The following is a 14,835-nucleotide window of genomic DNA, read 5'->3' as shown; positions in this document are numbered from 1 at the left end:
CGGGCGAGGTGGCGGGCGCCTGTAGTCCCAGCTACTCGGGAGGCTGAGGCAGGAGAATGGCGTAAACCCGGGGGGCGGAGCTTGCAGTGAGCTGAGATCCGGCCACTGCACTCCAGCCTGGGCGACAGAGCGAGACTCCGTCTCAAAAAAAAAAAAAAAGAAATATACCATGTTTAAAGATCAGAGGACTCAATACAAAGACGTGAATGTTCCCTAACAGAATGGACAGGTTCACTGTGATATCAATTAAAATCCCAGAAGGTATTCTTCAGCTTCCATGAGATGAACAAAGCTGGATACAACATAGCTCACATTGTAACTACAAAAAAGAACAAGGGAAAAACAAATGATCTACAAACAGAAACTTCTTGAACTCATCAGAGTGCTGTGGTTACTGGGAAACCAACCAATCCAAATTTTAATGAAAGGCAGGACACATGGGACATGAGTACTTGAGTACCTGGGGAAGACAATATTGGACACCAGTAAGAATAATTCAGTCAAAACTGTGTATTAGCAAGAAAATATAGAAGCCAGGGAATCTACAGACACAAAAGGAATTCATACCCATTCACGGACTTTTGCAAAGATCTCACCAGATGTTCACAGGCATACACAAAAAGACTGAGTGTATGGTGAAAGGCCTGAGAAAGCATTTGTCGTGGTGCAGGCTTGGGGGAAGCATGAAGCCATTGAGGGAAAGCATGAAGTCCAGGCTGGATCCTTTCTACCATCTTTAACATGGTGAGTAAGGGGTTAGAGGGGAGCCTTAAACCCCAGAGGTAAGAGCAACAACCCCATTATGCTTTGAGCACTGTTGAAAACGCATTAGAACTAGGAGAAGAAAAATGCCTAAAAAAAAAAAAAAAAAATTGTAGCCATGCAGGAGGAAAAGGAATTCATCCTACAAATGGAAGCAGGGATGGGATACCAATTGAAGTCCCTATTCCCCAAAACCAGGACACAATGATTGCCCAGACTATTATGATGGATTTATTACCATATCTGATACAATAACGAATTCAGGCAGAAATGATGGCAATCTAGGAGGTACAGGTTTGAGTAAGCCAGACTGTCTGACTGGCAGCTATAATTTGTTTTCACAGTTCACAGTACCAAAGAAAAGTTGTTTTTAATCTGTCAGCCTTCTAACAGCTGACCTGAAGGTTAGGCTATCGCAACAGGCCAGGAGCCAGTAAAAATATAACAAGGATAATCAAGGGGCATACTGGTCAAAGCTATAAGAATGGAGTGATGCAATCCACTCACTTTTCTGTACCTGGGACCGACCCTGAACAACTGCATCAGTTTTTAATTGGGCTGAACCATAAGTGAAACAGACTCAGTTTTTTACAAGAAATTCCTTAAATCCAGCGGCATAATAAGTCAACTGCTTTGCTTCAGGTGGCAAAGTAAGAAATAAGCTTTTCCCCAAAAGGGGTAGGTTCTACTTCATGGAAAGCCAAAATGATATGAAGGCCAGGCCAGCTGCATCCCTTTTCAAAGCTGCATCTGCCTTTTCAAAAGAGGTGCACTTGGTAGCTGGGTCAGGCAGGTGGCACTGCTGTACTAGGAAATGGTCTGAATTCTCCAGCAGTCATGGAGCCTTTAACCAAAGTTGTGATTTTCTTTTCTTCCCTCCTGGGATGATACACTATTTTTGCTGAATCACCTAGGGAGCGGACAGCGGAACACCTCTCTACATGCAGCAGCCCATGAATAGGAGAATCTCCCCTGAATCTGTAAGTATTCATAGTGTAAGAACACAAAATTATCAATACCAGTTATACATTTAGCAGAGGAACCCAAAACAATAGTACACTCAATAGGCCCAGAGGCTCCAGCTACATTTCAGCTTTTTAAAATTTGAGTATTTTACCCCCTGTAGGAACACAGACCAAGGAATTTAACATATGCACAAAAGGGACTACAGCCATAGCTGCCAGGAGACTACATTACTTCCTAACCAGGAGCATGGGGAAGACAAGGTAGCGGGGGAATCTACCCTGCAGAGGACTGTGGTGGTGGGAAGGCTTTTCTTCTGCTTTGGTTTCTCACTCCAGGGTGACGCTGTGCTCCCGGAAGTGCTTGGGCCTAGGGGTCTCTAATTTGCCCTGTGCATGCTGCTGGAACTGCACCCTGCAGTCCTCAGAGCCTTCAGCCTACCTTGACATCTACCGTGCTTTTTCCCCACGGGACCACGTAGGATGGCGAATTGAGCATCTCTATTCAACATAGCTAAAAAAAATCTGAATTCCTCTCTCTCCCTGAGGTTCCCTACCGTATTTGGCTTTTATCTTAAGCAGGTGAGGTTAGAATAGAGTGGAGAGAGAAAAATGAGAGTCCACAAAGTGAAAGAGCAGCTACGTACCAGTCAGCAAGACTGCATTTACATTCAATTGCAAGTGGCTGCCCACTCAGACTCCACAAATGAACTTATAATATACTTAGTCTACCCAAAGCTCCACATCCTCATTGCTGATATCTTTTATGTTAGCTCTCAGAAGCCCTTGATTCAGCAGCTACAGCCATACTGCCTTTTGCCTTAGGGCTCTGAGGCTTGCTGTTTTGTTGATATAATAATAGTTTTTCCTCCTCCAGGCCTAGAGAGTGAGCAATAACCAAGGCACTATTTGAGCAGTTTCATTTAATTCCACTCCTCACTGCTTAGCCTCAAAAAATTCATTAACAGGTAGGTCGTTAGGAGACTCTTACTCTGTACTACTACCCAACCACTTAAACAAGAGCATTTGCTACTGGTCTCATATCCTCTAAATCAGCCCACAAGAGCCCTGTCATTTCTCTTACAGGAAACCCTATCTCTGTCAACATCATATGCTTGTAGCCAAAAATGTCAAAAATTGTTTAGGGTCTAGGATTCTATCCTATTTATAAGCTGTGAATCTAGCCTGTTACTGTTTCATGGATGCTAACATAAGATGTAAGATGCCTGGGTCCAAATCAAAGAACTGTATTACCCATGATACAGTAAGCAGTATGAGCATGATACCAGTGACAATTCACCTTGCCCTCCAAGTCCCTGGTGAAGGGACTGTGGATCCTTTGTGTACTATGGGTTTTTTCACAGCTGAAGAGCACTGAGGTTGGGAAAGTTGCCATTTTTATCACAAAGAAAAGCAAGTCCGCTTGTATTCTATTTGTCTAGGGAGTCATTACTTCATTCCTCAAGGTTGCTAGCTACAACCCCTTCCTGAGAAATGGATGGGGTAAAGGGTAGTTCTGTTAGGGCTTTGCATTCTCAGCATATCCAGCAAGAAGGTTCAGGGATATTCAGGGGTTTCAACCTAATACCAGAGGTCCTAGGCAGTACAAGAAGGCAAGAATACAAGTAAGTCACACATGTTTCAGGAAAAAGTAAACTATCTCTATTTGCAGACAACATTAATTGTCTATATAGAAAATACCACAGAATTCACACAAAAAAACTCGCAAGACTAATACATGAATTTAGTAAAGTTGCAGGATATGAGTTCAATATTATCCTAATTACATACACTAGCAATAAACAATTGGATTTGTTTAAAATTAGGTGCTACTTCAATAGCACTAAAGAAATAATTAAATACAAATCTAACAAAATATGTGCAGGATCTGTAGGCCAAGAACTACAAAATATTGACAAAATAAATTTTAAAAGCCCTAAAAATAGCAGAGATACTGTGTTTATAAGTTAGAAGACTCAATACTGTTAAGATGTCAGTTCTTTCCAAAATGATCCACAGATTCTCTGCAATACCAATCAAAATAACAACAGGACTTTTTATAGATATTGCAGCCCTAAATAGAGATCAGAAGGTAGCAGTAACTGAAGATACACTGCTGAATATACCTGGCAGAAAGACACCAGTGATTACAGTCTTTAGGAATTATTAACTAAACTCTTAAAATGCATTCATTTTCCCAAATGGATGACTGAAGTAGTATAGTGGATGTTACTGAGTCTATAGTAGAACTATAGCCTACAGTAAAACTCTGCCATTCTCAGGCTCTATATATAAAGAATGGCAGTCTTTTTACAAAAATGATATGAATCTAACTAGTATCAATAACTAGTATCAAGCACTAGATTGTAGACAGTCAGCTGTGTTCCCTAGCAGAGCATAAGAGTCATAACAGCACAAAAGAGGGGACTTGACATAGCTTTGTTAAATATGTAATCTAGTTGATCAATGGACTTGGCCTCAGGACACAAAATTAACTTGATTCTGCATAACTCAGAGGAAGAAAATTATGCAAAGAAAAAAAGGAAGCAACAGAAAAGAGAAAACAATGGAGTGATGGGGCACAAACATGGCTATTTGTGTAGTTCTTCGATAAAAATATAAGAGAAAAACATCAATAAAATCCATAATATTTAGGAAGGCAAAGAAGGATAGTAAGCAGTCAAAACAGTAAACCAGAAAACTGGACATGAAGGTAATAATTTGGACAAAGCCCCAAAGTAGACATGCCAACGGTTGTACAACAGAGGGAGGATAAACTGTAGTAAAGTCACAGGATCCAAAGTGTAGGTATGGATGGAAACATGGCAAGAAATGTCATGTGTTTATTTTTATAATGTAAGTGATACTGGCAAATGACTTACAAACACAGTGTGAAAAATAAAAATGAAAAAAAAATGTAAATGCCCAATTTAGGTGAAGTAGGGAAGGATGGGAAAGAATGGCTTGTGGATTTTCTATCTGTTAAGTGTACGCAATTCTGATGCATGTGCTTTATCAAATATAATCAGTTTTCAATTATTCTCATATAGAAAATGAATCACCAATGTTGTTGATTCTCTACGACTTCGGCTACTCCCCACTTGATGGAAGTTCAGCAGATGGTCCACTCCTATTTTTTTGATAAAATATTTGTTGTGAAAGAAATGCAAAGTTGAGAAGCCAAATGAAATTTCTGAATTGGTGTTAAAGCAAAATAACCCTTTTTTCTATGGGCTCCAGTATCAGAGAGAGTTCAAGGTTAACTACGCTAAGTATCCACTGAAAAAGGACCCTTGTCGCAATACAGCTTAAAACTGATTTTCAGCAATTAAAAATTATTTGTACATAGATACCTTAAGATTGTTTCAAAGTACTTTCAGTTATGGTGAATTCCAATATTTCACAAAGCTGAGTTGTTATTTACAAACTCAGAGAATCTTCAAAACTGTGCCATCAGAACTAGCCACAAGCTGGGTAAGAACGATTTAATATTAATGGTACAACATAAATATACAATAAATTACTCTGTCATAGTCACAGTTGTCCAAATTTAAGAAGACAAATACATAAAATTAAATATCAGAGACTCCCCATAGGAGGAATTTTTTAGGAATTAAAACAGATATGTAATTAAAATATTTATAACGAAAAAGAAAAGCACGACTTTTAAAAAAGGATTTTAATTAAGCTGTATTTTGGGGTTAGAATGGTATCTAGTGCTTAGCTATCATTAGGAAGTCAAACTGTTCTCCTAGGTTAGTATACAGAGGTTATATTCATTGCACAAAATATATTAAATGTACAATTTTGAGAGTTACTATGGAAACAAGGATCTTCAAAAATTGACAATCTGATTTTTTTTTTTTTTTTTTTTTTTTGAGACCTACTCTCACCATGTTACCCAGGCTGGAGGGTAGCAGTGCAATCTCAGCTCACTGCAATCTCTGCCACCCAGGTTCAAGCGATTCTCATGCCTCAACCTCCCGAGGAGCTAGACTAGAAGCTTGTGCCACCACGCCTAATTTTTGTATTTTTTGAAGAGACAGGGTTTCACCATGTTGGCCAGATTGGTCTCGAACACCTGATCTGAAGTGATCCACCTGCCTCAGTCTCCCAAAATGCTAGGATTATAGGCGCGAGCCACTGCACCCGGTCTGTTATTAATTCTTTTCATGAAAATAATATAATGATTCTCAATCAGTGGTTGAGATATTTGCATATTTGTTAAAAACAGGGGAAGTTGGAATTACCTTGTTAAGATTTCAGCATACCTTATAATCACCAATTTGTGGTTTTTATAAAGGAAATAAAATTATACTAAGCATTGTACACAATTTTTTAAAAGTTTGTATTATCTTATTTATCCTTGGAGACAAGTTACTTGTACACTAAATAAAGAGCACTGTCCATGCTTGAGCTACCATTATGGCTCAGAAACCCCAGATTTTGTTTTTTAGAAATAATCTGAATATAATTTGAAAACACTGTCTCACAAATAGTTAAACAAAGCACAAAAATATACTTCAACAAAAAGAATCAAAGTTGACCCAAAGGAAGTTTCACTTGCCAAAAGTTATACAGGTAATAAATAGCAACTAAATTTAGATTATCCAATTCCAAGTCCCAAGACCTTCATAATTTTCCAAAGAGAGAAGGCCAACCGCCTAGTAGAGTATGGTTTGCAGTTTTAACAATGACTCTGCTGCTAACTTACCTAGACCCTTTCAAGTCAGTAAATTTCTCTGTACCTTGGTTTCTTCTACTTCGTGCGGATTATTCTGATGATAAACATAAGCAACTACTTGAACTCTGGCAGAAAAGCATTCCCTGTGTTAATAATCTCCTCATCCCCATCACATATTTCCACTGATGCCATGTTTTCTCTGGTCTTAGTTTTAAGCTTAAATGAATGTGTGTGGTGTGGTGTGTGTGTGTGTGTGTGTAAGTTATCTTTATTAATGGCTGGCATTCTAGCAAGATACTTTTCCCCAACTTTCAAAATGCACGAACAGCAGCACAACATTTTCATTTTTAGTATTACCAAAGCCTTGCCACCCAAAGCTGTGCAGAAGATTTTTGAAATTCACAACAAAATTTTCCCCACATTACTCTCAACTTCTATAGAAATGCAACTCACAACTCACATTGGTCAGCTATTCCCCTATAAAGCTTCAACACTACAAGCGGAAGATTATAAAAATGCATGTTGCTTTTCAAAATAATAAGAAAACAGTTCCAATTGCAAATAAAAAACAGTACACGTTTTGAAAAATGAAGGTCACTAAATATTCCTAAAATAATGGAAATAGGTGATAATTAACATTCTAACAGTTTAGCCACATGTAATGTCTTCTATTTTGTCAACAGAGTCCAGCTGTTTTATCTACTCAAATCTAAAAGAAATTTATCCTCACTATTAAAAACAGAAACTTATTTATAGGTAACTAAAATTAATAGAAATTTAATTTTAAATATTTTAATTTTATTTTTAATATTAAATTTAATCTAAATTTTAATATTTAAATATTTAATTTTAAATATTCAGTACTTGTACCATTATTTTCATTTTGAAAATGTATCTACCTTATAATGATTTGCCTTTATAACTTACAAAGACATGTAACTAACTTACTTTATCCTTTAAAATAATATTTTACTAACAACATTCGCATGTAGTTACATGTAATATTTAAGAAATAGCAACCTACTAAGAAATGTGCCCAGGTCAAAAATAGAATAAGCCAACTGAAATAAAACATTATAGCAAATGATCAGTATACACTTACCAAATAAAAGGGTTATCAAAGGTGAAGACCAAGTAGTAACCTCCAAAAGTAATACAATGATTACTGATTAAAGTTTTATACCCTGAGACTAAGCTACTACAATGAAATGTTTAAAAAATATTTTAGGGTATTATCACCTTAGGTCAATCTGATTATTATTTTGAATGAATGAATGAATGAATGAAATGAATGAATACCCAAATGAATGAATACTGAAGTGAAGTCATGACAATATTTAACACCTTGAGATGCTCACAACAATTTGGAATACCCAGATAAAATGACTTGAATACAAACAAACTAGTTGAAATTCAATGTGGTTCACAGTAAAGACGCAGTGGGTTTCTATTTGTAGAACAAAGAATCTCAACCAAAAACATATATATGACTAAAATATTCTCAAATGCAATTATCAAGGCTTTAAAAAGAATATATACTTTTTACTATGTAAATCTTTCCTGTTCTCCCACCTCCCTGCATTTTTTTTAATGTTTGGCATAAGTGACCAACAAACCAGAATAGAATACACATTTTTAAAATACTAATTTACACATATTCTATTTAAGAACAACATACAACCACTCACAAATTTAGCCTTTTAAAAAAAATGTCCTTATATAAAACAGTGGGGAGCGGGGGAAATCCCTGCTATACATATGAAGCACAGTTTAAGCCCAATACAACTGACCAATCAAAATTAGTGAATGCACTGCATCTCTCTGCAGTGGAGAGAAGCGACAAGGTAGGCTGTCATTCTGCAAAAGCTGCCCAGAACAGGCTTTCTTCTGAAAAGCAGTGCCGTTCCTTTTTAGAAAGACTGAATCTAAATGTTGTCTCTGGAGACAAGAAGCCTTCAGTATGTTAAATTACTTTCATTATGTATTTTCAGATGCTTATTGATTCCACAGTAGGAAGAGTGAGAGACTGCAGCAGCCTCTAAGCAGCACTACATGTTCCATACATTAGCAGTACTGCTGAAACAATGGCACACTACAGACACATATTTTCATTAAGGTCATTTTCGAAGAGATGTTTATGACCCTCTTCCCCCAGTCCTCTCCTAACAAGTGAACAAAATGAATCAATCCAAACTGGAAATGCTGCAACTACATCAAGAATGTATCAAATCTTTAGCAGAGGTAAGATGTGTTCCTTATTATAGTATACAGCTGCTTTTGAACCGGCATAGTGGGGTAAAAATTACTTTGAAAAATTTTAGTCTAAATTTTAAGAGTTTGTTTAATTCTACTTAATGCTAGACATGTATTTTAAGATCTATTTCTTTTAAGACATGCTACATTTTAAATGTAATTTTTTAGGATGCATTGTTAAATACAAATATTCTTTGTAAATTCACTATGAAGACAGCTTTTAAATCACTTCAGATATACTATTCTTAACGTAATCAGTACAGTTTTTCTCCAGTGTTCCAAAAATGCTTATATTTCTTAAAAGAACTAGATTTACTATTTTGCTGTTACTTATTACTTAATTTTATGTTAAGTGTAATATTGGGCATGTTCATTGAAAATTAATTTGCAGTTACAATTTTTATTACCTTTTATATTTCAACCACATGAACAATTCATCAATGGAAATTTATAGTATCTTCTGAAATCTGTTTTAATGAGTTAAAATTCAAATCATGTGCTAATAATTAAGCAACTTACAATATTTTTACAGCAAAAAATGTTGTTAAATTTATTACAAAGAAGAAATAACAGTATGTTTAATGTATACTAATTGTTCATCATCTCTGAAAATACAGGTTAGCTTCTAAAATGAGAGCAGAAATTAATTTTTAAAAATATAGGTTTTCTCTCACAATTGTATTTGAAATGTGAACTCTACTATTAAATAACATAATATATACAATCTTTATTAGGAAAAAAGAATATTTTATTTAAAGAAACTCAATTTTAAGCATATACTGTGGCTCTACTAATACAGTTTGGTTATTTTGATAACAAATACCGGATAATTTTTAAACAAAACTAACTTTCAATTAATTGTAAATTATTAAAAACCCTATTTCTTAACCAATTTTCTTCTTTTCACAAGGGCCGATAGCAGCTAATTCAGTATTTACAACTGACAATATGAAGAATGCAATTGACTGAGCATCTCCCTAGCTGTCTGAACTACGAAATGCAAGATGTTCTTGTAACACGACTTTAAGACATTAAGGAGTTAAAACCAGAGAATAGGTCTACATTACTGATGGAATATAAAAAATCAACTGTATCCTAAGAAGATGCTACATAAAATAACCACAGAAAGAAAAACAATATAACTGTAAAAGCCTGAAAAGAATCGGTGAGCATTTTAAAAGGGGAAGCTTATACTTTAATATACCAGAATTGTGGAAGCTACTGATTCTGGAAGACATAATGAAACATGAATTTCCAAAAAGAAAATAAAATACTTTACCAGCAAACAAAAGGAAGATTTAGCAAGTGTTTTCTGCACTAAATATTCAGATATTCATATCAATTGATATGACTAATGGATTTTTCTATCTGACTTTTATGACCAATTATGTATTCTCTTCTAATGAAAACAAACCAAATTAAATAGCAGGTGGTTTTTATCAAATGGACACAGCCTGGATTTATAATATAAAGCAAGTTATGTGATCAAGAAATCATTTCAAAATAGTGAGCACTGCTATAAAAACAGATTTACAATGGTAACAAAAGGATGTCTAAATATATTTTAGAAGCTACAAACCTTATGTTTCCTTTTTTGTTTTCACATATTCTGGAAAATAAAGAAACACTATCATGTACTCCATCAAAGGGAAACATAATTCCTATCATCTGAGGAAATTTCTCTTGGCTGTGACTTTTTAAAGCAAAACAAATACAAATATTATGTACTGTTCTTTAGAAATCCATCAGCCAACTAAATCTCATAATGCATGCAGTTGAAGTATTGGAGAGCAAACGAAAGAATTCCTACAAGACATGAAATAAAACACAGCTACTTCACTGTTGTCAGGTAAAAATTCATGTCAAAATCTGTCAATGATATCATGTATCAATTTGTCAAAAACTGCCATAGTGAACCAAAAGGCCCATAAGGCAACAGCAAACAGGTAGGTCAGAAGATGCATGCACCCCACCACACTGCTTAACATTTACAAAAGAACAGAATCTTGCTCTAGAGAAAATGTATTTTTCTTAATCATCATTTAAATTGACATTTCTGCTTTATTTAATTATAAATCTAACTGATGTGACAAAGACCTGATGTTTAACCTGTCAGTTCAGAAAATTTGGCACACTTAAAATTTTCCATTTTCATAGGATTTCAATGTTAGCTAAGACCTTAACTTACTGGAATAAATATGCCTCTAGTAATACTTTATACTAACTCAGAAGAAATAATATTACCATTTGTGTTTCTGCAATATTATTCCCCAAAAACATGCAAAAATAAAACTGTATTCTAAAACTTGTCAAATATAACATCAAGTGAAAGTTAACATGAATTTTGAAAATTATTAGCTTTTATAATTTATGTTTGAATATGATTTTACAGTTGAAATGCTGTATTTGAAATGTGAAATACAGTTGGTTGTATGAGTTCATATTTTAAACTGAATATACTGATTGACATTTTAGCCCAGAACATTAGACATTATTTTTTACAAATTAATCTAAACCCCTATATATTAAAATATAGATTTGCATGAATTAGCAAGAGTTTGGGTTTTTTTTTAATTTTTCTTCAAAATTAGACAATGGGTGATATATACACAGGTATTGTGTAACTTTAAAAGCTTCCTCAAAAAACGGGCTTCACATACTCCTTTTCCCTAAAATTTCATCTTTTACTTTAAATACTCAGTTTAAATAATGTCAACTGATATATTCCTTTAAACTACTTCAAAAATGGCTACTTCTTAATGTGATATTAAATTTCAATTTTGTTTCCACAAGATACAAGAGGGTGTGGTCACAAAATAAATCATTCATAGGAGTGATTAATGCTCTTTTACCAAGCTTTGTAGCTTTTTACTTTAGCATAATGTCCCATTGCTTCCAATTTTTAAGTTTGCCAATTGCAAAGTTCAGTGAGCATTGTAACTGTGATATATAAAATATTTATCATTGGCCTATTTCTGTGGGAAATAATTCCAAATATCCCCAAGCACATTGCTGACTTCTGAATAAGAATTCAATCAACATGGATAAAGCATCTTAAAACAAACTAGTGCCCTGTACCATTTGTCATTTTAAATGAACACTTGTCCTGTTCATTTGAAATCTCACAGGAATAATTACACCTACACTCATTATGCTAGAGCACATTAAAATAGCATTTATTTGCTACCTACTCACAACATTTAAATGAAATTTTAAGACATTGGGCCGAAATTAATTTTGTATGCTAGATAGTTTTATCATACAAAAATACACTTTATCTCAAATAATAAGCTGGAAATACTCAAATGAGAAAAACCCTTTAGTATATTAAGTAACTTTGCACTACAGAGGAACAATTTCCACAGTTATTTCTTCAAAAGGAAAACACAATTTTCTATCAAAACAATGCAACCTTGATGTTTCTTAATTCTACATTTTCTATTAATAGTTTACAAACTTAAAAATTAAACTAAGTACACAATTAAAAGATTTTTTTCTTAAAAAGAACACGTTATACGTCATTTAAATTGCCAAATATCAAATAGTTTATTCTATTTCACTTTCTAGGGGAAAAAACCAACTGCTCCAAAAGAATGTGTTTTTCTCCCATTCTGGAAATCAACATGCAGTCTGAATCTAACATTACAGTGCGAGATGACATTGATGACATCAACACCAATATGTACCAACCACTATCATATCCGTTAAGCTTTCAAGTGTCTCTCACCGGATTTCTTATGTTAGAAATTGTGTTGGGACTTGGCAGCAACCTCACCGTATTGGTACTTTACTGCATGAAATCCAACTTAATCAACTCTGTCAGTAACATTATTACAATGAACCTTCATGTACTTGATGTAATAATTTGTGTGGGATGTATTCCTCTAACTATAGTTATCCTTCTGCTTTCACTGGAGAGTAACACTGCTCTCATCTGCTGTTTCCATGAGGCTTGTGTATCTTTTGCAAGTGTCTCAACAGCAATCAACGTTTTTGCTATCACTTTGGACAGATATGACATCTCTGTGAAACCTGCAAACCGAATTCTGACAATGGGCAGAGCTGTAATGTTAATGATATCCATTTGGATTTTTTCTTTTTTCTCTTTCCTGATTCCTTTTATTGAGGTAAATTTTTTCAGTCTTCAAAGTGGAAATACATGGGAAAACAAGACACTTTTATGTGTCAGTACAAATGAATACTACACTGAACTGGGAATGTATTATCACTTGTTAGTACAGATCCCAATATTCTTTTTCACTGTTGTAGTAATGTTAATCACATACACCAAAATACTTCAGGCTCTTAATATTCGAATAGGCACAAGATTTTCAACAGGGCAGAAGAAGAAAGCAAGAAAGAAAAAGACAATTTCTCTAACCACACAACATGAGGCTACAGACATGTCACAAAGCAGTGGTGGGAGAAATGTAGTCTTTGGTGTAAGAACTTCAGTTTCTGTAATAATTGCCCTCCGGCGAGCTGTGAAACGACACCGTGAACGACGAGAAAGACAAAAGAGAGTCTTCAGGATGTCTTTATTGATTATTTCTACATTTCTTCTCTGCTGGACACCAATTTCTGTTTTAAATACCACTATTTTATGTTTAGGCCCAAGTGACCTTTTAGTAAAATTAAGATTGTGTTTTTTAGTCATGGCTTATGGAACAACTATATTTCACCCTCTATTATATGCATTCACTAGACAAAAATTTCAAAAGGTCTTGAAAAGTAAAATGAAAAAGCGAGTTGTTTCCATAGTGGAAGCTGATCCCCTGCCTAATAATGCTGTAATACACAACTCTTGGATAGATCCTAAAAGAAACAAAAAAATTACCTTTGAAGATAGTGAAATAAGAGAAAAATGTTTAGTACCTCAGGTTGTCACAGACTAGAGAAAAGTCTAAGTTTCACCAAATCCACATTCAAATGAGTTTTAAATTGTAAAAACTGATATTACTGCCAAATATAAGAAAAAATATTTTAAGTATTGGTTATGTTGTAAATTTTCAATGTGAATGTCAACTAGATAGGTCATATATATTCAATTTCTTCATTACTTAATGTATTTGTTGCATGGCAGTTTGTTAAAGTACTATCATGTGTATATTTTGTCAATATTATGTCCAACAGAAAATATTCATGTAAGTCATATTTTCTAAAGAATAAATACATAGCCTTAAAACAGCGTATAACTTTAAAATGTAACTGACATAGGTATCCTTGCTTTTTTTTATAAGTTAAAACGCATTGTTTCTAAGCCACAAACTATAGATATATTTAGATTACAACTAGAGTAGCATTTTAATCTAAAAACCAAAATTATGGGCTCAAAACAATCCAGTATTTTCCATACCACTATGCTATGTTTCCTGGTATAGTGTATTTGCTATATTTGATGCATCAAAAATAATTAAGTACATATGAAGTTTTATTGTTTTAAATGTAAAAAATCATAGAATTTATCAAAATTTTAAAATTAATGAACCAAAAAAACCTCTATATGCACACCAAGACAGAGAAACTTTAAAATTCATGTTTACTATGAAAAAAAGATTGATTTTCTAAGTTCAAGGATAGTATGCCTATAACATATAAATGAAATGAAAATAAAGGGAAGGAAGAATACTAAAGCACCAGCCTCTTTCTTCCCTCCTCACTTTGCTTAAATCTAAGCCAAATGCTCTGGATTAATATAGTATACTGATTTAAAAAAAAAAAAGTACATTAAAATAAACTGACTTCCTAACTTTATTCAACTCAGCCCTTTCGTATAACAGAAAGTTAAATACCCAAATCTGAATACCAGGAATGAAAAAGAAAAGACTTTAAATCATTATAGAAAAGTCTAACAAAGCCTCTAATTTTAGATACATACAACTTTAGAGTAATACAGTTTATACAGTGTTCCTACCAAATCATAGCTCCCAAGTATTTAAAAATGTAGTTGTTTTATTTCCACACTGAAAATCACTAAGGTAACAATAAGTCTTGTCACTTTTCTACTGTACTATCACTTAATTTAACTTCAGGTATTTTTCTCTCTAACCCTCAATTCATGTGGGAAAATCATGAAATTACTAACCTTAACTATGGATTACAAGGATTGGGAATCTCATATCAAGCAAACATTTTCCAGTTGTTATAACGTAATAATCTATCAATAAGTGCCAA

General features: G+C 34.1%; 2 protein-coding genes across 3 annotated transcripts in view; one reads left to right on the top strand and one right to left on the bottom strand.

Annotated features, from left to right (window-relative positions):
* COG5 (component of oligomeric golgi complex 5) overlaps positions 1-14,835 on the bottom strand; it is a 368,980-nt gene that overhangs the window by 262,691 nt on the left and 91,454 nt on the right. The window lies entirely within an intron of this gene.
* On the top strand, positions 8,225-14,507 carry GPR22 (G protein-coupled receptor 22). Of its 2 annotated transcripts, XM_050785214.1 has the most exons (3): positions 8,225-8,649; positions 9,572-10,510; positions 12,229-14,507. In XM_050785214.1, the coding sequence occupies exon 3, from the start codon at positions 12,255-12,257 to the stop codon at positions 13,554-13,556; it is 1,302 nt and encodes a 433-aa protein (XP_050641171.1). In that variant the 5' UTR covers positions 8,225-8,649; positions 9,572-10,510; positions 12,229-12,254; the 3' UTR covers positions 13,557-14,507. The 2 variants fall into 2 exon arrangements, with proteins under 2 accessions (XP_050641171.1, XP_050641172.1); XM_050785215.1 differs by lacking the exon at positions 8,225-8,649 and having other exon boundaries at positions 10,333-10,607.

This window comes from Macaca thibetana, chromosome 3 (assembly GCF_024542745.1).
Source record: "Macaca thibetana thibetana isolate TM-01 chromosome 3, ASM2454274v1, whole genome shotgun sequence".
Classification (NCBI taxonomy): domain Eukaryota; kingdom Metazoa; phylum Chordata; class Mammalia; order Primates; family Cercopithecidae; genus Macaca; species Macaca thibetana.
Note: the sequence above shows the minus strand (reverse complement) of the source record. Positions and strands in the feature narration are given on the sequence as shown.

What these genes read in the sequence shown, in the direction of transcription:
- GPR22 (XM_050785214.1), top strand. Translation starts at nt 12,255, where the DNA reads ATGTGTTTTTCTCCCATTCTGGAAATCAACATGCAGTCTGAATCTAAC.